The following is a 26,708-nucleotide window of genomic DNA, read 5'->3' as shown; positions in this document are numbered from 1 at the left end:
TAATGACAAGACAAACAAAGTTAGCCTTACATATCTTTTTATTTTTCACCATTAGAATCATTTTATCCAGACTTTAACAAATGTGGTCCTTAAACAGATAAGCAGGTACAAAATATTAAACAAGACAACACGGGAGAGAAACATTTTTAGTGGAGAAAGGGAATTAATTCAGTGTTTTTCTCTGATATTCACCATCTCAAATATTAACTATTTGTTGTGGATGATAAAAGGAACCAACATAATGAGCCTTGACGCACTAATTGAATTGACCGCAGTCGGCAATGGCAACCTTGACCTTAGGAGTGCCGCTCTTTGTGCCTTGCTTCTCCATTGCCTTGACAACATCGACGCCCTCCACAACACTTCCAAACACCACGTGCTTCCCGTTCAGCCTGAGAGGAGTGAAGCTCATTAGTATGCGAGACGGTCATGGGAAACAGTTTGAATAAACCTGAATGCAGCAGCTCATGGCTGAGAGGGGAGCTCACCAGTCAGTTTTGTCCGTGCAGATGAAGAACTGGGACCCGTTGGTGTTCGGCCCAGCGTTCGCCATGGACAGTGTGCCCATGCCCTGATGCTTCAACTGGAAGTTTTCGTCACCAAACTTCTCCCCGTAGATGGATTTGCCTCCAGTTCCATCGTGGTTAGTGAAGTCTCCCCCCTGAAATAAATAGTTCACTCAGCAGTCAAAAAAGTTGAATCTGAGCTCGTTTTAAAAATACAAGGAAGACACATTTCTAGCCTGTACTGTACCTGGCACATGAACTTTGGGATGAGGCGGTGAAATGTGGAGCCCTTGTAACCGAAGCCTTTCTCCCCGGTGCAGAGAGCACGGAAGTTTTCTGTGAAATGGAGACACTTCAGTAAGTACACACCACATTCCTGTATTTTAGTTTGTGTAGCGTCTCTCTGCGGTTGTTTAGTGTCCCTTGTAGTCGTTAGAGTCCCTTTTTGGTTGCTTTGCCTCTGTTCTAGTTTGTTTATGGTAATTTTTGTGATCATTTTTTTCTGTCTGGTGATGTGTTTTTTAGTCAGTGTTTTTCTAAGTAGTAATTTGCATAATATCTTTGAGGACATCTGACTCCTTTCCAAAGCTTCCTGTCACAGCAGATCCATTGACGCTACTTTGCACAGATTATTATTCTGAATCCTACAGCACACTATACATCCTACAGTATAACCCCCCCCCCCCCAGACATTAAGAAGGCCTTGCGGAAAATAAATATCTGGAGCTGGCCCTCAGGATCCTGCTTTTGAAGATATAACATTTGAGTCACTTAACAGCACTGTATGACAGAGGAAGCATATAGGCAATTTCTCTGTATGAATGAGGTCAAATAAACAATGGCTACAGTATGCGGGTGAACATGGGTTAGTCATTAATGCATCCTGCAGGTTTCCATGTTGGGAGTTGAGACAGAGCAACCAATAGGCTGCCATCATCCACCAGGAGGTAAAACAAATCAATGCGAATTACAGCAAACAAGAGTCATTTCCCCTTTCCTCTTCCCCTTATGTTTGAAGTGTGAGAGCACTTGGTAGCATACATTCTTGAATCAATGTTTACACTCACATTCAGCTCTATAAATAGCTACGTAGGTTCTTCAGATTCATACAGTCACACTATGAATCACCCACAGCCACGAGTCCACGACCCATATTCAGAATAAACAGCTGTGGATTCATGTGGACCAGTACTTTCCCCAACTAAACAAATCCATTTTCGGTGTGTGAAAAAGCAGGAGCAGTGTTTATTGCTGCTTGAAGTGATGTTAGAGCTTCCTGCGTGCCTTTAAATCTTACATACCTGCAGTCTTTGGGACCGCATCCGCTCGCAGCTGCAAAACACAAACCGTTTCAAATAAGTGGGTGGCCGTTGAACACAAAATGCATAGAATGAAAATAAACTAAACCTCTCGAAGAAAGCTCAACATGTCTGACAACAGCAACTACAGGCAAAGTGGCTTGTTCAAACAACTGCAGGATTTTAGGCTTAAAGTTGAATTAGTCATTTAGGATTTTGTGTTTAGGGCTGCCAATTTTTTTTATTAAAATGTCACATAATTCTCAAAATTATGTCTCAAATTCGTTTTGTTTAACTACCGTCATCAAACATTGAACATTTGTTGTAATACTTTAAATATTTTTGCATTATTCCATAAATATATCAGATCATATAACACAAGACAAAGCAATATATCCTTACATTTAAGGAGGTTAAAACCAGAGACTGTTTGGCACTTCACTTTAAATAACAATGTTGATTTTCGGTCCATCCCTTCATACATTACTTCACTTATCAGTTCAACTCGCATTGTGTTTTTTTAAGACACATCAGAGAAGATTCATCCCCCTTTATCTGCCTGATCTGCCCATGATCACACAGCAGCACCATTTGTTACACCCAGCTGTTCTGCTGGGCGTTTCCCTCAGGATATGTATAGTCTCTCCGGAGGACTGTTTATGATGTAATTGATGTGATCTGTGCTAAGACAATAAATAAAACAAACAACGGGCTATACAAATATATACAGCGTGTAAATGCAAATTGCGACCAAAATGGAATCCTAAAAGATTCATGAGAAAAGTTGACGCACTACAATAATGTCAGTCATTTCTCCAGGCACTTCAAAGCACACATATGGATGCAAGAGGTATAGGCTTCTTGTCATCAATTTAAACCTTAATAGAATGAAGTTTTAAAGATAGTGACGAATGTTAATGTCTGTTTTCTTACCTCCATTATAATCCTCCCAGCGTTAGCTCCATCAATAGTGATGTCGAAGAAAACCTTGGGGTTCATCATTTTGATGAACGCTTGTGATAGAGTTGATGGAAATACGCACTTGAATTACTACCTATCGAAGCGCCAGTACACTCTGTCTATTTAGGTCGGGTTTGTGCACCAGTGACGTAAAGGATTACAGCCAATCACAGCCTTTTCTGCTGAAAGACTGCAGAATGGACCAATAGGAATGAAGAGGGGCGGGGTTAGTGTGATGCTGCATGAGATGGGGAGAAAGATGGGCCTCTGTGGTGAAAATCAGCAAATTGAATGCACCCGTGTGCAAAGGTGTGTCCAGTTAATTCATTACTTGTAAAACATGTTGAACCCGTTTGTTTCTTCTTTTGCAACACGTGTAAAAACCGAGCTCCTCTTTTAGGGACGGTTCCTGAAGTAGGCCTAATACTTTTTGATATGACCCCTTTGGTAGTCCTGTTTTAAAACAGAAAATGTGATAATCCAACTCCAAAGTAGTTTTTTGGATGATGTAATGTCTCAAAAGAAAATGTATGTCAACAATCTTATTAGCAAAATACCATAAATGAAATGTGAAGTTTTTTTTCCCTTGCCATTTAATGTTAAATATCAATCTGAAAGTAACTATAATCATAGATAATAAATGTATGTAAAGGGTGCAATAGGTCCCTCGCAAATAATAGGGATGAAATAAAAGTAAAGAACAAGAACCTCACAGTTATATGAAGTAGCATTTTATGCAACAGTATTGGATATAAATAAAAATGACAACCACTTCAAAGGCTACTATAAAAATAAGAAAGCCTCCAAAACAAACAATTCGTCAGATAAAGTGATCTTTAATTCAGATTCTGAGATTCAGGAAAGGGACAAGGTAACTGTAGGTACAATGACGATTATGATTAAAAAATAAATAGAAAATAATGGCAATTACAATGTGTTACAAAATGTGGAATAGTTTACATATTAAAAAAACATTTTTTCTAGCAAATTTGCAGTTAAATAGTCCAGTTTCCAAATATAACATTATTGGCTTTCTCAATTGGCAATGAACATTAGTTCTTGTTGCCTTGTTGGACCACAAAGGGTGAGATCATTCATAGAAAAAAACATCAGCTTTAAAAAGTGTTAATAAGAATAATTTCTTCCTCTGCATCTTTAACTGCATTACTCAATGTCAGCTGACTGTTTTCTGTCATACATGCATTAGTACGACCTTTTTACAATTGCTTTATAATCTTCTAACATACAGTATGTATACAGTGCCAACAATGATCCATTATCCAACTAAATAACATTACAATTACCATGATTAACAATTCATTTGATACACACACGTTCTCTAATGAAAACAGCTGATTATACAGTACATAAACCCGTGTCATTATGGGTTATACATGTGAAACCATTTTAAAACATACTAGCTTTCAAATGGCAGAAAATGCCACGACACACAGCTGTACTCATTTACAGATGCTTGAAAAACCCTTCATAGGAAGGTGAAAACAAACCAAGGGAAAGATGGGAGCTTTAATATATTTCACAGTGCTGAAGGATGTCAGAGATACAATGAACCTCAGCCTGCTCCCAAACTTCATGAATTAAAAAAATGTCTATTTTACATCTGGGCCCCGCCTTCATAGGCTGGGCTTAGTTTGTCCTTAGGTGAGGAGGCCCCTCGGATCTTTTTGTTTACTCTGCCATCGGACTGAACACAAAGAAAAAAAAAAAAGTGACCACTGCCCTTATCTTACATCATTGTGAACAAAGTCTAGTGATGCTCTGTGTTTCCTTATTGTCAATAAAGCCCAAATCAACAGAAATGGTATCTACTAACAAGTATTGTGTGTGTATTAAAGCTCGATACACCTTGGTATGTGCCATAGAGCTCGATTGTTGTCCAAAAACACCCGAATACTGCTGAAAATAGTCCCTCACAAATGCCTTATCTCCTGCATTGTATTTGATTACCAGCTGTTTGAAGAAATAACTTAGCTTTTTTTAAAACATAAAAATATAGATGTTTTTACTGATTTTGCTGTCCTTGAATTGCATTGACAATTAAGGATCTGTTTCTCAAGATCTGCACCACAGACAGGAACTCATTTAGCATTGAAAGATGGATTCATATAATGTTGGTTCTTTACATTGGAGTCGTTGACAATACGAAAAGTAAAGAATATCCCTTAATGCAGTGGTCCCCAACGCGGTAGAGGGTTGGAGGGGTTTACTGCTGTTCAATATATATTGAGGAAGGATTTTACAACTCTGGAAACTGTCATCTCAAAGAAAACAGTTGAAATCCGGTTGTTGAGCTACGAAGTAATTTACCAGGAATGTGCATGTGTGCAAAATAGCGACAGAAACATTTGGGAACCACTGTATTAATGCGTCCTATAACTCCTTATAAACACACCCTATCTTCCATTATCCTCCACTTCTAACTATTACAATCTATGAATTAAATACTGTATATTTAAATCCTTCACCCTGTGGTTTGTGCTATAGTTTAAAATGCTGGTCTGCAGAGTCAGTGCCTACAGTTTGTACTGTTATATTCTTCATGAAAGACAGTGATCACATGTGAAGCATGTTCCCTCCGGTTCCTGTATACTGCAATGAATGAATTTACAGCAGGACACTTACAAAAAAAAAGATACTCAAAAACGCAATCATATACACACTCTCAAACACTCACACATTCATGCACACTCACACACAGAAGAGGGCACCCATAGAGACAGTGCTGGCTTTAGCCAATGAGGGCCAGGCTACAGCACCGTGGGAAGCAGAGGCTGGAAGATGACTGGAGGGGGTCAGTTGTTCTCAAAGAGAGACAGCAGGTCATCACTGCTGTTGTTGGGAAGGTCCGGGGGGCCCAGGTAGGACAGCAGCTCGTCCGGGTTGGTCAGCTCAGGAAGAAGCTAAGGACAAATGAAAGTTTTCCCTTAAGTCAGAGTTTAGGTTTTCTTAAAATATACATGTTGCATAAAATATAAAAGGTCACATTTTCTACTTAAGGTTTCCTTAAAATGTTCACATAATTACTCAAGGTTTCCTCCATTGTGCTCTGTACTTAAGGAATTAATATCTCATTATTATTTAAAATGTTAGCAAAAAGAATTAGCAACCAAAGTAAGGAAACAAACTTTCTTTAGGGTGCTTAAAATGCTTTAAAGAGACAACTTGGGAGTAAAAAAGGTATTTTCATATGGAAGTCGAAGGGTGAATTGCAACTCTTAAGTGTTCTCATGTTCAATTACATGTATGTTCCGTGCAGTATACAGTATACAAGCTGATCAATATTGGCCCTGAACCTACAGAAGAATAAAGCTACATTTTAGTTCTGTGAAAGGGCCAGTTTGTGCTCTTAAACAACTGGGTCGACTCACGTCTAGTGCATGGTCGGCCGCGTCCCCCCCGGGGGCTCCAGGGCCTCCCAGAACGAAGGGGCCTTCGTTCTGCAGCCGAGAATTCTGGGTGTTGATGTTCCGCTGCGACAGTGGACTGCCGGCGTCTCCGAGACTCTGGTTTCCATGGACACCTGAGCTGTGCTGCTGCAGGATGTTATGGCCGTGTTCCATTCGTCCAGGATGAGACGTCTGAGAGAGAAAGAAGGAAGAGACGAAAAGACTATCTTTAATTTATGGTAATAAAAACATCAACAAGATGATGCTATTAGGCACATTAAATTCAAACACTATGCTTTTGATGGATTGAAACCTTTTGTTTCTTTCTTTAGAACAACAGAAGTGTGTGACAGTAAAGGAGGATGTCTTCATTGTTCTCTCTCTGAAAGCCTTCAGCAGACAGCTGAACAGCTGACAGCGACAGGTGGTATGTGGTGTAGATGCTCGATATGTAATTAAATATATTCTCAGTCTATGCTGTCTACTTCAGGTTTAGATAAAGGCTCTTAACTAAACTCACAAGCCAGAAGGACGAGACAGTCCGTGTTGGTGACAGCAGCACAATATCAGCCCCTTTCAACTGAACAGCTCCAGGTACTGAAGGACTGAAAGTCCCTGACTCTGGTGTATTCTGTGTTTCTGCAACATCTGAACAGGTTTGGAAATATCTAAGTAGTAATACTGTTGTTCTTTGTATTAAATGTAGAGACTGATGTTTAAATGGATGTGATGAATGACACGTAGAGGGCACCCCCCCAAGGTAGATCATCTGCTGATTGTTTTTAACTTTATAATTCAGTTTTACAAATAAGCAAATTAAGTTTGAATATCTTGGCATCCTCTCGTTGCTCTAGACTAGATCACAGTCTTTCTGTGAAAGTGTTAAGGCAGCAGTGTCCTGTTGTCATACATTTCCAGCCTTTTCCGATGATTCATATTTAGTGTGGTGAAAGACCCACATCAACAATGTGTTGGCCCATGGGTTCCTGCTAAAGATGTAAACACACATTTACAGTGTCAAAAAGGAGGAAATTGTTTATTTTTTGGATTATATTTTTCAGCTTTGGATTAATCCTCATTTGATGCTCTGGTGAATATTTGGGTCAGCAGGACACACACACACACACACACACACACACACACACACACACACACACACACACACACACACACACACACACACACACACACACACACACACACACACACACACACACACACACACACACACACACACACACACACACACACACACACACACACACACACACACACACACACACACACACACACACACACACACACACACACACACACACACACACACACACACACACACACACACACACACACACACACACACACACACACACACACACACACACACACACACACACACACACACACACACACACACACACACACACACACACACACTATGGGTCTGTATGTGAGGGGAGCTCAGTGCCTTCAGGCTGGGGTCTAATCATACTCTGTTTGTCATTGTTGGCCACTCGACCATTAAGGAAAAGGCAGCGAGTGAACTGAACAGAAAAAAGACAGTGATCCTCATAGCAGTGGCCAAAGGCTATGTCGAGGAAAAGGGACAGGAACATGCTGCATGTGTGTTTGCTTCTACATACGGTATGTTGTGTCAGAGAGGGGTGTTGAAGTAGAAGGAGTCTGACCTGCTCCGACTGATAGGGGAGGGGAGGTCCGGAGGAGGAGGAGTACTCTCCCAGTGTCGGGGTGCCGGGAGTGTTGGGGAAGTCTGAGAAGCCTCCTTGGCCGGAGAATCCCTGGCTCCCTACCAAAACAAAACTATTACTTACAAACAGAGAAGCATTGGTCTTTGTCGTCGTCTGTCATTTTGATGGACATAGCAGTAAATATTCTGTCACAATCGATTATAACCTGTAACTTTAATTGTAATATTTTAATGATGAATAGACTGACTTAATAGTATTTCATTTTTCATTAATTTTTGAATAATTTATAAACAGAACAAGCTTATGGATTATGCTAAGGCCATGGATTGACACAACATGTAGCAGATGAAGGATCTGCGATACTCTTTGCTCTGCAGCTTGAAATATTCTTCTGGGTCACCTCCCATCTAAGGGCAGATGATCTGAGCTATGAAGCATGATTTTGTTCAGTATGTGAATATAGAGAAAACAGCGATTGTATACTGTACCAGTCAAAAGTAAACATTTACTAGGTTTAAAAAATACAGTGGGGCAAAAAATTATTTAGTCAGCCACCAATTGTGCAAGTTCTTCCACTTAAAAAGATGAGAGGCCTGTAATTTTCATCCTAGGTATACCTCAACTATGAGAGACAAAACGAGAAAAAAAAAATCCAGAAATACACATTGTCTGATTTTTAAAGAATTTATTTGCAAATTATGGTGGAAAATAAGTATTTGGTCACCTACAGACAAACAAGATTTTGGCTTCGTAAGAAGCATTTCAAGTTCCTGGAGTGGCCTAGCCAGTCTCCAGATCTCAACCCCATAGAAAATCTTTAGACGGAGTTGAAAGTCTGTGTTGCCCAGCGACAGCCCCAAAACATTACTGCTCTAGAGGAGATCTGCATGGAGGAATGGGCCAAAATACCAGCAACAGTGTGTGAAAACCTTGTGAAGACTTACAGAAAACGTTTGACCTCTGTCATTGCCAACAAAGGGTATATAACAAAGTATTGAGATGAACTTTTGTTATTGACCAAATACTTATTTTCCACCATAATTTGCAAATAAAGTCTTTAAAAATCAGACAATGTGATTTTCTGGATTTTTTTTTCTCATTTTGTCTCTCATAGTTGAGGTATACCTAGGATGAAAATTAGAGGCCACTCTCATCTTTTTAAGTGGGAGAACTTGCACAATTGGTGGCTGACTAAATACTTTTTTGCCCCACTGTATATCTACAACTTAAAACTAGGTTAATAAGTTATTATTGTTTATAGGTTTTGTTTTTCACGGTTGACTCTTAAAATGTAATTGACATGATAACTTATAACAGACAGAGTGGGTTGTTTAACAGCTGACAGAGTGACAGTAACAGCTGTAGCCTCAAACATTGTCTCATAATTATCTCCATGATATTGAATGCCTGTCATTTAAATCATAGACCAGTTTCAATCAGACAGATCTCTTTTTAGAATCTAACGTTATATCAATGTTCCCCTCTTTATTTCTTCACAGAGAACAGCTCTACAGTCATTTTCAGCGTGTTCAAATGTTCTAATTTTGGGTTCACTAACACAATAACTGTCTCCGCTGCATTCCATCGTCTGATGATAACCAACAGCAGGAGTTGAAGCTCCACAAACAGAGGAACAGGTTGCTTTGTGTAGTATCTTTGGAGGCGTTGATGATGCTGATGATTAAATGTCCAAAACATTCCAGTTTTCTTTCATCTTGTTGAAATAAGTAATATAAGCCACACCTGTTTGTGCAGTAAATACAGTTTGATGATTAAGAAACAAATCAAAGAATAAACTTCATTTTATTTACATACACGTGGGATATGTTTCTAAATTAAGTACATTTTCGACCTAGTCTAGTGTTCTTTTACTGAGTTACATTTTCAATGCTTGACATTTACTTGTTACATTGTGTTTACAGTATGGTATTAATATTTCCTTCCACCACTGACTATCTGTTTCACTCCTCTCTGCTGACCCTACCTGGCCGGTTGTAGTCGGGGGTGTTCCTGCCCCCTGCAGACAGACTGTGGTAGGGGGACGATGCGGGGCCCAGAGCGGCAATCATCTCCATCACGTTAGGCAGCACCATGTGACTCGGGCTGACGGTCCGGCAGCGCTTCAGCACCGGGCCGTCCGGCTCCTCCTTTATGTGCAGGTCTGGTTTTACAGGCACCGGCCTCCAGCCACACACCGGGTCTATGGTGATCTCCTCATACTCTGAGCTGAGGGAGTAGGGTATGGAGGTTTATTAAGATACTTGCTAAACATACAAATAACTCAAGGAGATGCACGAGTTACAATTATGTTTTTAAAGTCTGAGCTGCTGATTCCAATTTGTCTTTCTTTCCACGACTTAATAAACAAACATTTTCTAACCATTTTCTCTTCCATTAGCAGCCTTCTATCATAGCATCTCTAGTTGTTCACATAACAAACACAAATAAGCACTCACTTCTGGATGTAGACGAGAATCCCGAGCATGTACTGGTCCACCTCCAGTCCTTCTAGCAAAGCTGATTTACTGTTAGACCAAAGGAAAAAGTGTTGGTTATATTTAATTGTGAGAAGATTCCAAAAAGGTGCAATGGGTGCTTCTTTACGTACTTGCACACAGGACATCTCCAGGTCCCTCTTTCACAATTAAGCTGCAAATAGGACTCCAGGTCAAAACACTGAAAAATAAAGGAAATCAATATAAGAGAACATATTAGCAAGTCATTTTAATTTGTGTGTGTGTGTGTGTGTGTGTGTGTGTGTGTGTGTGTGTGTGTGTGTGTGTGTGTGTGTGTGTGTGTGTGTGTGTGTGTGTGTGTGTGTGTGTGTGTGTGTGTGTGTGTGTGTGTGTGTGTGTGTGTGTGTGTGTGTGTGTGTGTGTGTGTGTGTGTGTGTGTGTGTGTGTGTGTGTGTGTGTGTGTGTGTGTGTGTGTGTGTGTGTGTGTGTGTGTGTGTGTGTGTGTGTGTGTGACTCCCACCTGTATGTGTCTGCAGTCGTGCCCCCTGGCTGGCAGCTGGATTCGTCTGAACGTGATCGGACATTTGAGGGAAACTTTGATTGCCGTCTGCTCTACGCCGTCCTCTCCGTTCAAACCAGGGGTCCCGGGGATCGTACCGCTACTGAAATTTCTCTTTACTGAAACAAGAAGACAATTAAGAAAAGCAAAATTACTTTCTAGATCGATGAATAACTTTTATCAGTCTGTTTATTTGCTATCAACGAATACAAATAAGTTTACTTTTCAGTATTGACTTTCTTTGTAAGTGAAAGTGTTACAATTTAGGTTTACAGGGAGACCGAACAACCCCCAAACAAACCAAAGAGGTTGCAGGACATGTGAGCCTGCTGGTGTACACTACACACACTCTAGATTTGTAGGGTAATTGAAGAACTAGGAAGGCGTTTCACTCAAAACTCCAAAAATATCCTGCATTCAAAATCTTGAAGTAAATGTGGGTCAAGGTCATGAACTTAGTTACTTTCCAACACTAGACACAGAACCACTAGGTTAAGCTAAACAAACATAATCAGCCACTGTTGTACACCAAAATGCTTTAAATCTAAAGCGAGCTGGATTTGAACTCACTCTTGGTGATGCAGTGCTCGGCGGGCAGGAGTCTCTTCTTCATCAAACCCTGCAGGACAGACCTGACGGACGGCCGGTGGACCAACTGTAACACAAACAGGTGCGACTGGAAAGAGAAAAGGGTGGGTTCAAAATGGGATTATATAAAGAAATATGAACGTGTGGGAATATGGGAACCAAACGCTGAGACAGGAAGTTGTCAGGTTCAGGGTACTTACACAGCAGCAGGCGGTTACTGTGATCTGCACTGTGTTACGTCCCGGTTGACACACCGTCTTCAGGTACAAGGGCTTGTGGGAGGTTTTGTTGTCCCCTCTTTCAATGCACAGAGGAGTTGCATTGACACTGACCTAATACAGATGAAAAAAGTATATTATTATATTTATTTAATGATGTTTAGCCTTGTTTGACAGCAGAATCCAACAATAATACAAGTAGCATGGTATTGAAGTTCAACAATAAAAAATAGCATCCTGGTGGTATGAAATCTCTACAATTAATACAAGTGATACTTTATTTGAGTAATGTCGATAAAAACCAGGGAAATAAAGTGAAAGCTCTAAAATAGCCAGTTACCCTTTAAGAAATAGTGCCGTGTCATGACTTAACTAATAAAGAAAGGCTGATGATGCTCACTTGAACGGATGCAGGCCAGTTTGTGTTCATCTGTCGGTCCTCGTGGTGGTAGCATTTAAACTGCAACTCCAGGTCCGGCCTGCAGGGGGCAACACAACACTACCATCAGGGGAGACTGGGTGGGGTTATCAAACATTCCTCATTAGTTTTTTCTTCATGTCTCTAAGAAATCCTTCAGTTAGAAAAAGAGAGCTCTGAATCCACACTGAAGCCACATATCACGTCACAAATAGAGTCGTATTTAATTTTTAAGGTAAACACCACATATTTATCTTGTATTCGCAGTAACTTCGGCTCATCAGAGAGTAGGAGACTTTGAAGATATTATTTCAATATTGTTATGATGATATACTATTTTATTTGAATATAAAACCCATGAGATGTTTCTTTAAAAGGGAGTAGTGCTGCACACAGACTGGACATTCATAGATGTTTCAATATAAAAATAAAACTATAAATAATAGTACCTCAACATGAGTGTTTTGTACACAGAGTCTCTCAGCTGGAAGGCGTGGTTACTGACGGCCAGGTTGTGCTCCAGTCTGAACGGCTCCAACACGACGCCGTCTCGTACCGGGAACGTCAGACGCAGGTCGTCACTCGGGTTACCTGGAATGAAAAAGCCAATGTGGTTTTTGATTAACTTGCATACATTTCAACAAAAAGCTGCAGACGGTGAGGGGTGGAAATGCAGATTTTAATGTGTAAAGGCCCTTTTAGTTAAGTCATTATGCTTCTCAAAACAATTTGGTCAAAATAGGTATATTAAAAGGATATTTTACTGTTACACTGATTACGTGTGTATGCACTGTAACATAACAACAGGTTAGTCATAGAAACAAGATAATGCTTTGTGTTGCTCAATAATGATTGAGCAACACATTCACACATTAACTTGGCAAATCTGTATTCACCTCAGGTCAATGACAAGTATTTTCCTCTACCCTGAACATAATGTTATTTTATTAACAATCTGTTCGTAGCCAGACCTTGGAAAAAAGTTTGGACTTTCCGATTTAATTCATTTTAAATACAAAGATACATATATTTGTGACATTTTTTTTTTCAGCTCTGTAGTTAATTTCCCTGCCTGCAGTGTTTGTCTCTCTCTAACCTGCATCTAATAAGCTTAAAAGCTGGATGTGGGGTCTCACCTGTCGAGATCTGCTGGGCGTTTATGTTGGGTTTGATGTCCGGTGGGAGGTAGGGGGGTTTTGTGTCCTGGCCCGGGGACAGGTATGGGGGTATTGACGTCCCGGGTGTCATGGGAGGCGTGGGATTCCCTCCCATGGGAGAGCTGGGATATCCGGGCATCACTCCACCCCGACCTGGCTGAGGGACGAGGATGAAAACGAGTGCTTAGAACTTCAGTGTTTCTCATTAAAAGCCATCGTCAAACTGTTAGAACTCAGTCCTATAATGGGATTAAGAAGAGTGCATTTATGGCTTACCCCGTTGACTGCAGCCTGTGTGAAGGCATTGTATCCTCCTGCTCCTCCAGATGGCAGGCTGCCCTGACCATTGAATGGCTCCGACTGGAGAACAGACATGAAACATGAAACTCAGCTAATGATCGCTCTCTCTGGACCCCTAAGAGTCCAACAGTGCTGACAAAATTAGATCTGTGTGCTGGAAGCTTTCAACAACTTGCTTTTAATAATGTGATCAAACATCACCAGGTCAGGTGGAAATAGGACTTACACCAACAATTCTTTTCTCAATGAAAAATGTATTTAAAATTATTTGTTGCTGTTTTACTGTCCTGCCTGTCAAAATCTTTATCATTAGCAAACTGTGAACTATTTAGAAACATATGTTTTGTAAACAAATCTTAAATAACTTGCAAATAGCTTAATAATAGATTTGAGTGAATTATTGCAATTTTTCTTTGCACATGTTCCTATTTTTTGGGACAAAATGACTTTTTAACATTGGTGATATCAATGTTAGCATGAGTCTCAAACATCCAGAATCTTTCGGCTGTAATTTGTACAGGAAGTGGTTTACCTTATAATACTGTGGAGGGTTGGGCTGGCCGGCTCCTGGGGGGAACTGTCCCAGGTTGTGTGATCCAGAAGAGTACTGCCCCATGAGAGGCATCCGACTGGAGGGGTAGGAGGGTGAGGGCGCACATCGCTGCTGTGGACCAGGGGGGTACTGCAGAGGCTGGTTAGGGTACCCCGACATCCCACCAGAGCCGTACTGCTGCACTGGGAAACCCTGGGGAAAACACAGAGTAAATTGTAACTAGTGTTAATTTCGTTGACGAAAACTATGACGAAATATGTTCGTCAACGACCTTTTTTTCCATGACGAAAACGAGACGATGACGATACTGCACCGACGGCAGTAAACAATAACTAACGAAATCAACATGCAATATCGTTGACGAAAAGTGACGAGACGAAAATGTAGTTTGCTAAATAAAAACAATGCCAAAATCTCTCTTTACTTTCGTTGACGAAAAATGAGGAGACAAAATATTATCAAAGATAACGTTACATCTCTGATAGTAAGTTTTTCTCCCAGCAGTTCCATTTCCGGTGCTGCGGCTGGGCAGCAGCTGTGTGTCCGTACTGCGCGCGGCAGTACATTTGAATTACACTGGGCAGTGTCCGAATATGAACTGTCAGGAAGACTCGGGTCTAACTCATGGTCTAACTAACCTTATTCAACAGAAAATAAAATGGCAACAAAAGGGCTTGGGATTAGTGGTCGCACTAGCGTTAACCGAATACCCCCCCGTCAGCGCGAGTGAGTGATAAATTGTGCACTCGACGGGTAATAATGGATTATGACGGAAATGTTACGATCCTGCCCGTCAAAATGACTGACAACGAAAAAGTCTAAACCCACCACTGCTTGGGAGAAATAAACTATGTGATATTTGGGCCCTTTTTCGCTACAATGAGGCGGAGAAAAAAAGCGAATGCATTGTTATATCAGAAGGGAAGCAATGTGGCCATAACACAGCTGGTAAAAACACCACAAACCTGACCTGATACTCTCTGCAAAGCTGCATTCTTAATCATTCAACCTGTGTTTTTCATCAAATAAGGACAAGATATAATCTTATTTTGAAATAAGTTTGACTAAAAGGACAAATTACTGGTTTTGGCTAGAATAGTTGGACTGAAATGTTCTATATAATCTGATGACTAAAAAAGATTCAACAGTTTTCATTGACAAAAAGTAGACTAAAATAATTAGTTTTCTTAGACTAAAATGCTCAGACTTTTAGTCGACTAAAACTTGACTAAATAAAAACAGGATGAAGGTGACTAAATATGACTAAAACTAAAAAAGGAAATTTAACACAGGACTAAAACTAAATAAAAAAAATAGCTGATGAAATTAAGACTAATTGTAAGAATGTATTGCTGAAGGAGCAGGTACATATTCAATGCATATATTATATTTATATTATACATCATATATTTTATATATAAAACTTTTTCTTTTGTCCACCGCTTCAAACCATGTAATCATATGAAGATACATACTGAAGGTGTGCATTTCAAAATACAAATAGCAGTGAAAGACTGGGATTATTAATCAGTTTCTTTCTTTCATGTTTCCATTTTTGTTTTTTTCTTTTAAAAAGGAGCCTGCGCACTTTGTCTGGTCAGAAAATTCAATTTCTTTTGGGCATACAGTTAAAGAATCTACAGTCTAATACTCAAACATATTTCATTTGTAGTTAAATAAAAACAAAGAAAAAAAAACAAAGTCCTCACATTTAAACTAATGAAGATTCAGCTTTCCCCCCCCAAAATAAATTGGTTAATTAATTATTTAACAGATGTTAAATTAAGATTGCTGTTGATTAATCGACTTATTGTTCAAGCTCTCATCTTATCAACTACTTCTGACATATTCAATGCAACTACTATAAATTGCAGAGTAAACTTGGAGAGCAAAGAAAACTGTAAACAACTTATGAGCAGTGCATTTTGTGTTGGCTTGAAGAATCCTGGCAATAAGTGCCTGGCAAAAATCTAAAAGTGTGTATGCCCCTTCTGCCCCCTCACTGACCTCTGAGTGATACGGGCGTTTGAGCCCCTGCTGGGGCCCGGGATAGCCTCCATGCTGGGGCATCTTCTGAGCCTGGTGGGGGTGGGTGGGATACAGGCCTGCGGTGGAAGGTGGAGGTCCGGGCCTGGAAGAGACCATCCCTGGAGGACCGCGGGGGCCCGCATGAGACAGGAACTGGGTGCTGTAAGAGGATGCTCCACCCATCTGGGCGGGAAGAGGAAGAACAACAGCGGGGGTGAAAACAAAGCTCAAAGGGTGTTTGACACAGAGCAGAGGGGGTGAGTGTGAACAGAGTGACAGAAGGGGAGAAGTCATTAAAACGCTGTTAGTGTGACTGTAGGAAAAAACAGACCAGAGCCTGGATTTATTAATTATCAGAATCTCTCCAAAATATCTCACTGAAACTACATCTAGGACGAAAAACAAGCAAAACACTAGACACATTTTGTATTTCTCCGATAGTTCTGGTTTGAATAATTTCAATAAAGAAAGTATGGCAACTTTTAAAACTAAGTCTAGACACTTAGGATCAGCTATGCATCACACTGTGGCTGCCTCCTATTAGCTGGGTAAGTTGTTTTGGTCTTTCTTCATTCAGTTATTAATTTTTTCATGGGGAATAACTTATTTTCAAGAATCTCATGAGCACATCTTTGCTTTTAGAGCGGAAAGTTTGCATGACTCTTTGTAGAGAAACACAATTAGTTGCCGATATCATAGGATTTTTAGTCGACTTTAATTTTTTTAATGGAGGCCAGCCCTGAAACTAAGATCTATAACTTAGAATTAAAGTTCATTGCTCCAAATTAAGATACATCTAAGACCAACATTTCACATAAGTTGTGACTGGGGAAGTTTACTGGATCAGAAGGGGATAGTTGTTTCGCCAAAAGAGATGAAATGATTCTGGGCTGGGTTAAAAGCTCTCCGGCTCCAATACAGTCACACATGTACCTGGCCATAGCTCATCTCCTGGTGCTGTTTCTCCTGTATTGCCGCAACAGTTGCCGTAGCAGTGGCAGTTGCTGTGGCAGCGGCGGCGGCAACAGCAGCCGCAGCAGCCTGAGTGAAGTCTGAGGGAGGACGGATGCCCATACCGGCACCTCCACCGTTACCAGAGTAACTGCAGAGAGAGGGGAAGACGGGGAGAGGAGTGGGCGATGAACTAAGTGAACTGAGCGTGTGAGCGTGTGGTTTCGTCATGAGCATGAGTCAGAGCAGTGGGAGAGAGCAGCCGGGCTGACATATTTTGATGCAAAATCACGTAGATGTATTTCAAAGCGTAGTGCTACATAACACTGAACATTCATCAAACTAATTTAGTTTTTATAATTTCATTTCTTGCTGATCACAGCCAGGCATGATAAATAATGTTCTCTACCCAAACTGCTCAATGTAAAAGGACAGTTAACCAGTTAGTAATCAGCTGGTGCACTCCACTCCACATCTAGCAGCGAATATTCGGCGCGCTTCAACATGTGTATTTCGGTTTATTAAAGGCATTCATTTTGTTATTCTACAGTATTGTTGTTTTATAGTTATTTGTTAATGTATATAACCCAATCTGTTTTCTTTGAAATTGAAAAGGATATTGCATTGTGTTTGTTACTTTCGTTGCAGTTGTATATATGTCTTAAGTGTAATTTGGCTTCCTATTTTTCCAATTTGAAAAAAAAAAATAATAATAATGAACGAATAACGAAATTTAAAACCGAATAGTACTCCAACGACCGAATATTCGGGTAGAGCCCTAGATAATTGAAAATGTGATATTGTGACAGCCCTTGTTGCAACACAGCCCATGCCACATGGCTATAATATTTTCTTGATTTCATTAACATATAATTATAAACACAAACATCCATAATCTGGTGAAAGTTAAAATAATAATATATCCATTAATTAACTTGTTTCTGCCTTTTCAAATGCTTTTCACAACACAAATGGACATGGGGCATTAAATGAACTGCAGCTGATATTTGGTGAGCAGAAACGCAGCCTACCTTCCTCCGTACCCCGAGGCCGGGTTGTAAGCCGGATTGGGACGTCCGTACATGATTGGCTGGCCGTATCCTTTGGAGATAGCGTCTCCGTACGAGTGCTGGCCCATGAACTGGGACCCCATGCCAGGACCCATACCAGGACCACCGCCAGGCATCATGTGACCGCCAGAGCTCTCACCTGGACCCATGGGTGAACAGAACACCTACATGAGAAAAAAGAGAGAAGTGTTATCACAGTAAACAATCATAAGAACCATAACCAAGTCAATCAGAGAGAGAGGAAGGAACACAAAGGCCACAGTGTACAGTCATATTCACTTCTAAGTATCACAATGATAGTCCCTCTGATATGAGATATGACATCCCTATTTTATGAGGCCATACAATTGAATAATGAAAGTCTTTTAGTTTTCGTCAGCAGTTATGGCGTTTAAAATAAACCCATTAAAAAGACTGACTGATATAGTTCAATCCACCTAAATGATTGACATTTCAAGTGCATTTCAATCTTGCAAAGCTTAATTCAAAGCTGAAAATAATTGTTATATGGTACTTAGTAAAGGGTACATTGAAAAAGTCCTTGAAAGAAAATCTCAATTAAACTCAAATATAGACTTATTTAGGGCTGATAGGTCTTGATTGTAACCTGACATGGTTTTTATTTAGTTTTATTTGTATGAATTCTAAAAAGAAATCCAGTTGCAGAAACATATAACACAAAACAACCGAACAAGTAGCTTAAAAAAACAAAACATGGCATAGATAATATTATTAACAATTTACCTTTACTGTAAAAGTCTTATACTATGGGACTAGGATTAACATTAAATGTATAAAACAATAGAATTTGGAATGGAAAATATTAAATAAAAATGACCTAGGCAATGTCATCCTTGTTCACCACTTAATAAAGGCACTCTGGTTCTTTTTTAAATGATAGGAGCGAAAATGTTAAAAAAATGTGCCTTTACTGTAGCAGTCTGGTGAATATGGTTCTATTTTTTATACATAAATAATACATTTATTTATTGTATCTTTACAGCACATAAAACAGGAGGAGAAGGGAATAATAAAAGATGTCCCCGGGTGCTGAGACATGTGCTACCTGGCTGTGTGTGGGATTGGTCACGCCCCACACTGTGGTTACTACAGAGAGAGATCCTGGGTGCTGATTGGTTCCTGGTTGCCAGGAGACTGGGTCATTCAGGAAGGGGCCGTCACTGCTGCAGGAGGACATGAAGCCGAGTTACAGGGATGTTGAGGAAGGTTCAGGAGAGAAATTCATCCATTTATCAATGACTGTACGACAGACTTTCATAATGTCCTCAATACAACTAAAAAGAGTGTGTACCAACTTATTAGGGTCTTTTTTACTGGAGCAGACATAGTGTATTGAGTAAGAGGTCATCAATACATCATTAACACCCCGTGAGCTAACGATTAACCTGAGCATGGTTTATTCATCTGACGGTTGTGGTTACCCTGTGCTTCCTCCTTTAAAACCGTTTCCTCAACAGGAAACTACCACAACAGCATTGATGTCATACCAGAAGTTATGGGTTAATACAATTTACATCTTTACCCCAATAAAAAGTATTTTTACAAGTTAATTTACTATCTATTTTCCATAGTTCTTGGGGCAAAGAATCATAAGATCACAAGATTGAAATGAACCACTTTGTTCTTTCCCTTTCCTTTTATCACCAGGCCGATTTCTGAGGCTGTTAGTCGTGTCAATGAGCTGGCAACACATTTTAGCTTTCACGGCTTTCTAGGGGGGGAATAGAGCCTTCAACAGGCTTTGTGGCCGCACTCAATTAAAGGAGCGTTTTGGCTCGAGACCACCTGATCAAGACACTTCCAAAAAGGAAGAACAGAGGACACTCAGCAGCCAGTGTCCTTAACAGTTCTTAATTAAAGATTTGAAGCAGTTTGGTGTCCATTTATTTTGTCTTTTGTGCCTCTACAACAACAGGTTTAGCAGTAGCACATCCCACGGCTGCACTCTTGAACGAACACTATTTTCTGATTCAAAGATTCTTTTTTCTGTACAGACTATTAATGTGCTCGTCTGTATGGCAGGAGATACAACCTGACCTACATTCTAGTTGTGTGATAATATTGTGTTTATTTCACCACACAGAATATCACTTTTTCACTGCATTTATCGCCGGTTCATCTTATGTAATATTGGGGACTCTACTCATAGCTCTGAAGATGTTGCTAGTGGTAAAGAACTTGGCTTTTTACATTTGAATCTGAATTGGAAAGGAGTAAACTGCATCAGCAGGGAACTAGCAGGCTGTCCAGCTGTTTATTTGCATTTCACATTATTGCGTTAAAAAAGCTGATTTGAAGATGACGTCGAGTGAACGTCAGTGAAGAGCTGAAAACATCAGACGTGTGTCGAGAGGTGACTTCCTCACCACAGAAACGTCATATTTACATCTTGTTTTCGCATGGTTTCCATGGTTTGATCTAAACCTGGGCAGATGTTGTACACAATCAGCTCAAACGTCTGCCTGATCAGTTGTTGTTTGACGTGCAGCATGATGGGGTGGGGTGGGGGGGGGGGGGGGGGAATCAATGATCTGGCTTATGCAGTCAGATGAAGGTCAGAATTTTGAGTCTGCAGACTTACAGCCTGATTTCCCTCATGGTTGCTGTCAAAACATCCCTAGTACACTGTCTGAGCTTATTTGAATATTTCTGAAGTAGTATTTTACATGTTGTGGATACATTCATTCTTCGATGCGACTAAGCTGTGATTTTAAAGTGAACCATGTCTTTCCGACAACTTCCATGCTGTATTTCACTTCTTATTTCTAAGTACTGATGCCTTTTTTTAAATATTTCTGAGGTCGTTTTGCTGGACAAAATCGACCAGGTGTTCTTTGCTAATGTTCAGAGAGAGCTCCACATCATGGTTGGTCAATTGATTGTTAAAAAGGCCAAATAAAACGTGCAGCGAGTTAACCCAGATGCCAGATCAATGAAAAAAGCACATTCATATTTGTAGAGGATGGAAATGCACATTTAACTGCATTTTCTTTTACAATTGATCCGAAAAATCGAACCAGGTGACCAATACAGGGTGTCACATGGTTCACCTGAGGACACTGAGCTTGATGTCACAACAGTGTGTGTGTGTTTGGGTGTGTGTACCTTTGTGGATTGAGAGGCAGGGAGGGTTTCATGGAGTTGAGGGGGTTCATCGGATGAACGGGGGGATCATTACAGAGCCCCCACAGTCCTCAAGAGGCAGCCCTGAGAGGGAGAGAGACGCACACATAAAAAGACGGTTACTCAGAGCTCATTTGCTGCACAGCAACAATTCATCACTATAGCCCACACTGTGCGCACAAAGACACAGCGCCCTCCCACTCACTTTAATCTGTATGTGTGTGGACTGTGCACATCAAAACGTTAGCCTATCACTGGCTGCTGTAGCTCTGATACCTCTCTGAGGAGGGGGGAGGGGTGCTGGAAGCTAAATTTAGCTTGCTGATTTCAAAAGGAATTTAAGAGAACAGAGATGTGAAGAGGCAGACTCTTCTCTCAGCAGCTCACCGACGTACAAATCAGCCGCTAACACACACTTCTGTTGTGTCGCTGTGAGGAATCATCTTGTTCTGCGATTTGAATCATTTATAAACACCCCTGCATGTTGATCTGCCACTTTCCCTCCTTCAATACCAGATGTTTTCTCTTTGTTTCTACTCTCCATCTCTGCTCCCGCTAATGATTTTCTTTATCTGACAGTTAACAACGGATATATGAAAATGGTATTTATTTGTTTATTTGGTAGGGACACATTAATAAACACTTACAACAATAAATGTGCCAAGCGTAAATATGCTGGATTTAGCTTTGATCTACTTTCCATCCCTCACATAAAACATTTCATTTCTGCCATTTGGTTTCCTTTTTGCACTTTTGCAGATTTGGGTCAGACACCCCACCCCACGTCTTGTGTAGAAGGAGGGGAGGTGGGTGCTTGAATCACATGACCGTTATACCTGAATTCCCTCCTATCAAAAGGCATCTTCAGCCTCCAGACAGCACCTTGTAACTTCCATCACAGCTGAGCGTTAACCACACAAAGAGCTTGTAAGATGTCTGTCTCCATCACAGGCAGCACAGGCTGTACCTGCAGTGCAACGACTGAGACACGCTGTTCTCTCACAATCTCCTTGCCTCTTTTGACCTCAACTTCCTGACCTTTTCTATACCCGCAGCTCTTCCTCTTCATCCAACTGCTTTCTTTTCTTGTCCTTCCGCTCTTATGTCGTGTCAGCTACTGCCATCAGACTGACAGCCAGAAACACTGGAGGCGCTCAATCAACCCTCAGCTGACCCTCGGATTTCAGCCACTACAAACGCTGTTTGGCTTGGACTGATTCCAGCTATTTGTGCAGAAGCAGATGGAACGGATAACAGAGAAAGGGTGGTTCAAGTTTAATAACCCACATTTATTTCTAATGCTCCTTTTCAATGAATACTACAATAAAAGCCACAATGAAACAATTGTCTGTAGACTGTGTACCACATGTTCAGAGGATGCAGTCAAAACACTGATTTATGCAGTTTGAATGCGTTTTTCGAATGTCTATTCAATTATTCTGACAATTATTATTATTGGTTCAATGAATTGTGAAGGCATACAATGCTCCTTATGCTTTTTTAGAGTCTAAAGTGAGGTCTAAATGTTGGCTTCTTTTGTTTAATGAAAATGTTTTTGGCATCTATACTTCAAAGTTCAAACAATGTCATGCAGTTATAATCGTCATTAACATTAACATTTGAAACTGTAAAACGGTAATAAAGCAGTCTTTACAGCTTAATATTTGTTACGTTATCATGTGAAACTTAAAACTAACATTTAAAACAAAGTTATTAACACTAATGAAAACATACTGGAGTCTCTATGGATTTGTTAAAAGCTACTGATTACATCTGGAGCCAAAAATATATAATCAAATTCAATTAAACCTAATAATCAATTCACGTCTGGAGAAAACTGCTATTAATGTTCAAGTTGCTGCTCGAGGGTAAGACAGGTTGGCAGCCATTCAGGAAAGATGATTAAACACTCCCTCTGCTACTTAATCAAATCAAAAACACAAATACACTTTACATAATTAATGAGTTGACAGTCAGACCACCATGTAAATTAAATCAAGGCTCTTCAGTGGCTCTTCTGTTACGACACCCACTGTGTGCAGTGATGGAATGGAACTCAGTACACTTACTCAAGTACAAGTTGCAGGTAGCTGTAGATAACTTATTTCATGCAACTCTATACTTCTTTTCCACTCTATTTCAAAAGAAACATTTAACATTTTACTCCACTACTTTTTTTTGGATGACCTCAGTCATTCTAAAATAAAGAATCACAACACTGAAGAACAAGTTTAGGATCAAGTTCACATTTAAACTTGATGTATAGTAACATTGATTTTTTTTTTTTTTTAAATGATTTGATTACCTCAAATGTTGTGTATTGTTCGACAAACAGTCCAAAACACAAATTTGTTTCCACACATTATGATATGAAACATACAAAATAAGAAAACCCTTGGACTAAAGATGCTGGGACGGTATAATATTAGACTTCTGTATTCATTGCATTACAAAGATAAGTGTTAGATTGTTTCATATTACCCTCAGTAATATAAAGGGGGTGGACAACATCATAGTTACACCTTTCAATATAAAACAACCAGAAACTACATGTCCAAATTAATCATACAAAGTAATACACTTCAACAGAAACTGAACATCATGACCTTTATGAAGGGATGAGTTTTTCAGGACTGCTTGAATAGACTGCATTAACATTCGCCAGCTGTATCTGATAAACCAAAAAAACAAGTTTTTATTACCAAAACATCTATAAAAAAAAAAAGGGAGAAGGGGTCGGATTAAATAAGTGTAAACTTCTTCCGACCCCTTTTCGGACGTGTAATTAGCTAAAGCTTTGTTGTTTATTGATATCAGACAATGATACTACAGATTATTCAATTATTAATTAAATATTTCGTTTTGTTATTGCATTCATTTGTATAGTACTGCATCATGTCTGTATCATCTTTTGTTTCATTTGCAGTTTCTTTGGTTTTACACGCTCGAAAAAAGAAAAATAAACTAAACTAACCTACGAGTCGAGTTGCCCATCTAACATTCCTGAAGCGCAAAGTGATATCTATCCAACAGTAAAAAACCTGAATATTTAAATATCACATGACAACTGAGATACTTAAACTATGAAAGAAAGACTCAGACAATGAAAATATTTCCTGATCACTTTTTCTTTGATCAACCAATTCACTAAATGATGAATTGGCTTATTCTTTTTGCTTTTATTTGCCACTGAATTTCGTGGCAAATAGCTGAGCAGGTACATTGAATTGACTCGGAACGGAAAACATTTGTTTTCTTGTTAATACAATAAATCACCCTTTGACAACAAGGTACATTCTAACATCTGCTCACAATATTGTCGGGAAATTCAAAGTACTTTTCTGAATAACCAAAGCAGCGTAGGAGGCCACTGCTGCCTGATAACTGGGCTTCCGGCTGAAAACATGTTCAACAATACACAAGCTTAACCTGGTTGATCCTGAGCAGACCTGCCTTTAATACAGCTTAATTAAGAGTCTCATTGGGATATGAGAGATTATCAGTTAATAGTCTTATAAATACAGAGGAGCAGGAAGCACCATGGGAGGAAAATGTCAGCTTGCAGCCATCGAGAGATACAAATATTACTCCAAGGAATGAAACATTGTCTCACACTAACAAATGGCATATACAAATTGTGAAGAAAGGATGAAATAAAAGGTATCCAGCACATTTCATATGTTGTTTTTGTTGTCGTTTATGTTTAGTGGTGGAATCTAAGTACATTTATTCAAGTACAGTACTACCAACGGAAATAATGTAGCCTACTCCTTACAGCTTTATTCACGTTGCAGGTGCAGATTACTAATGGTAAATGTATTGCTAAATTATGTAATGCATGATAATGTAAAATTACAGATTAAGATACAACTTTCTTGATTCTGGGGTAAATTGATAAGCCTCACAGTAACATATAAAGTAATACAAATGATTCCCAGCTTTACCAGGTTCACAATTAAAGTGATATACATGCACGAATAAAACGTAAATTATATATGGTTCCAAAATTGATCATTCTACATATTAAAGAAATGTTTTACTAGTGGTACTTACTTAAAGTACATTAGATGATTACAGTGTTGTACTTTTAGTTACAGAGTAAGATAACATTGCGGTTTTGCTACTTTAACGATTGGGGTACTTACATCACACAATGTGGTGGCATTATACGAAAAATAATGCTACAGGTGACTGATTAGAGCTAAAATGATCCCGATCTAGGCTTGAAATTTACCGGAAAATATAAAATATACAGTGCAAGAAAATTAATCGGAAAGAGTTAACAGTACAATTAAAGCCCTCACACTTTACTGTGTATCTGTAGTTATGTCCTAAAGCAAATCAAAAATCATCAAATCTAAAACATCTGGATGCTTCAAAAAACAACAGCATCGATCTGCTTTGAGTCGTTAAAACACCTTCTTCACCCAAGACTGCTTTTTCACAGAAACAGTGAAGCCAACTAACTCAGCCTGGCTTCCAGCCAACACAACATGTTATTGTACCCATGATACATTCAGGAAGTCATGTCAAACAGGGGAAGAAAACCGGCACTGGCTACCTAATAAAACACATTGCAATTCAACAACAACCCATGCATATTAAAACAACTTGTGTAAACCATTCAGGGTGCACAATCAGCTTGTGCAAAACGGACAGAATTTCATTTTACGATGTGCCAATTTGTATTTTGTTTTAAAAGCATTGGAAAATTATGCAAATTCTCTGTACCTGCAAAATATTATATAAAAACAAAACATGCTGCTTACATTTGCAGCAGTACAAAGCAGAACAAAGCATCTCAGCAGTGTGCATGCTATGGAGGAGTGCAGCCTCTCTCTGTCTCTTCATGTTATCCATCACTGAAAAATGAAAATAGCAGATGTTTCCTTTCACCTACCTGAGCTGATTTGCTTCATAAACGCAGATAATATGCAGCAAGTAAAGCTGGGAGTTAGTAATGATACAAATGTAATATCTAGGTGATATTGCTGTGTTGTAGCCTCAAGTTTGAGTGATCTATCTTGTTAGTGGCAGTGAGTGAAACAGGAGCTGTGGAGGGTCTTTAACACGTTGCTGCTGCGCCGCTGGCACCGTTAGCTCCTGGAGGCTACTTAGCTAAGTATGTGTAACGTTAGCTTGTTCTACGTTACACTGAGCGAGTATCTATCTACAGCGTGTTATAAGCAGTTAACTGCAGAGCAAACAAGGCTATATTGATTATTAGTAACTGTAAACAGAGCTTACCTTTTGCCTGCTCAAGCTGCCAGACGATGAAGTGCCGCTTGATTGTAGACGGTTAGCCACTCGGCTAGCTAGCTAGCTAGCTAGTGTCGCAGTCCCGGCTAACAAGACAAGGCTGCTTGATTACCGTGTGGTCGAACAT

The 26,708-nt window shown here is 39.7% G+C and overlaps 2 protein-coding genes across 8 annotated transcripts; both read right to left on the bottom strand.

The window, feature by feature from the left end:
- Positions 1–20: 20 nt before the first annotated feature.
- On the bottom strand, positions 21–2,908 carry LOC307023758 (peptidyl-prolyl cis-trans isomerase-like). The gene is made up of 5 exons (XM_079657292.1): positions 2,738–2,908; positions 1,808–1,838; positions 754–842; positions 489–661; positions 21–392 (listed from the first exon to the last, which is right to left on the bottom strand). The coding sequence occupies exons 1-5, from the start codon at positions 2,804–2,806 to the stop codon at positions 257–259; spliced, it is 498 nt and encodes a 165-aa protein (XP_079513418.1). The 5' UTR covers positions 2,807–2,908; the 3' UTR covers positions 21–256.
- Positions 2,909–3,584: 676 nt separating this feature from the next.
- Positions 3,585–26,708, bottom strand: zmiz2 (zinc finger, MIZ-type containing 2). 7 transcript variants are annotated; one of them, XM_079657275.1, is made up of 21 exons: positions 26,570–26,708; positions 26,092–26,184; positions 21,305–21,406; positions 19,245–19,362; positions 18,140–18,342; positions 17,091–17,259; positions 16,137–16,340; positions 14,109–14,321; positions 13,553–13,636; positions 13,256–13,433; positions 12,569–12,710; positions 12,075–12,180; positions 11,684–11,815; positions 11,466–11,571; positions 10,857–11,014; positions 10,489–10,556; positions 10,337–10,405; positions 9,865–10,106; positions 7,860–7,978; positions 6,154–6,363; positions 3,585–5,685 (listed from the first exon to the last, which is right to left on the bottom strand). In XM_079657275.1, exons 3-21 carry the CDS (start codon positions 21,352–21,354, stop codon positions 5,578–5,580), a joined length of 2,679 nt encoding a protein of 892 aa, XP_079513401.1. In that variant the 5' UTR covers positions 21,355–21,406; positions 26,092–26,184; positions 26,570–26,708; the 3' UTR covers positions 3,585–5,577. The 7 variants fall into 7 exon arrangements, with proteins under 7 accessions (XP_079513401.1, XP_079513406.1, XP_079513404.1 ...); XM_079657280.1 differs by having other exon boundaries at positions 12,102–12,180; XM_079657278.1 differs by having other exon boundaries at positions 19,245–19,359.

Source organism: Notothenia rossii, assembly GCF_949606895.1.
Source record: "Notothenia rossii genome assembly, chromosome: 11".
Lineage (NCBI taxonomy): Eukaryota > Metazoa > Chordata > Actinopteri > Perciformes > Nototheniidae > Notothenia > Notothenia rossii.
This window is presented reverse-complemented; position numbering and strand designations above follow the sequence as displayed.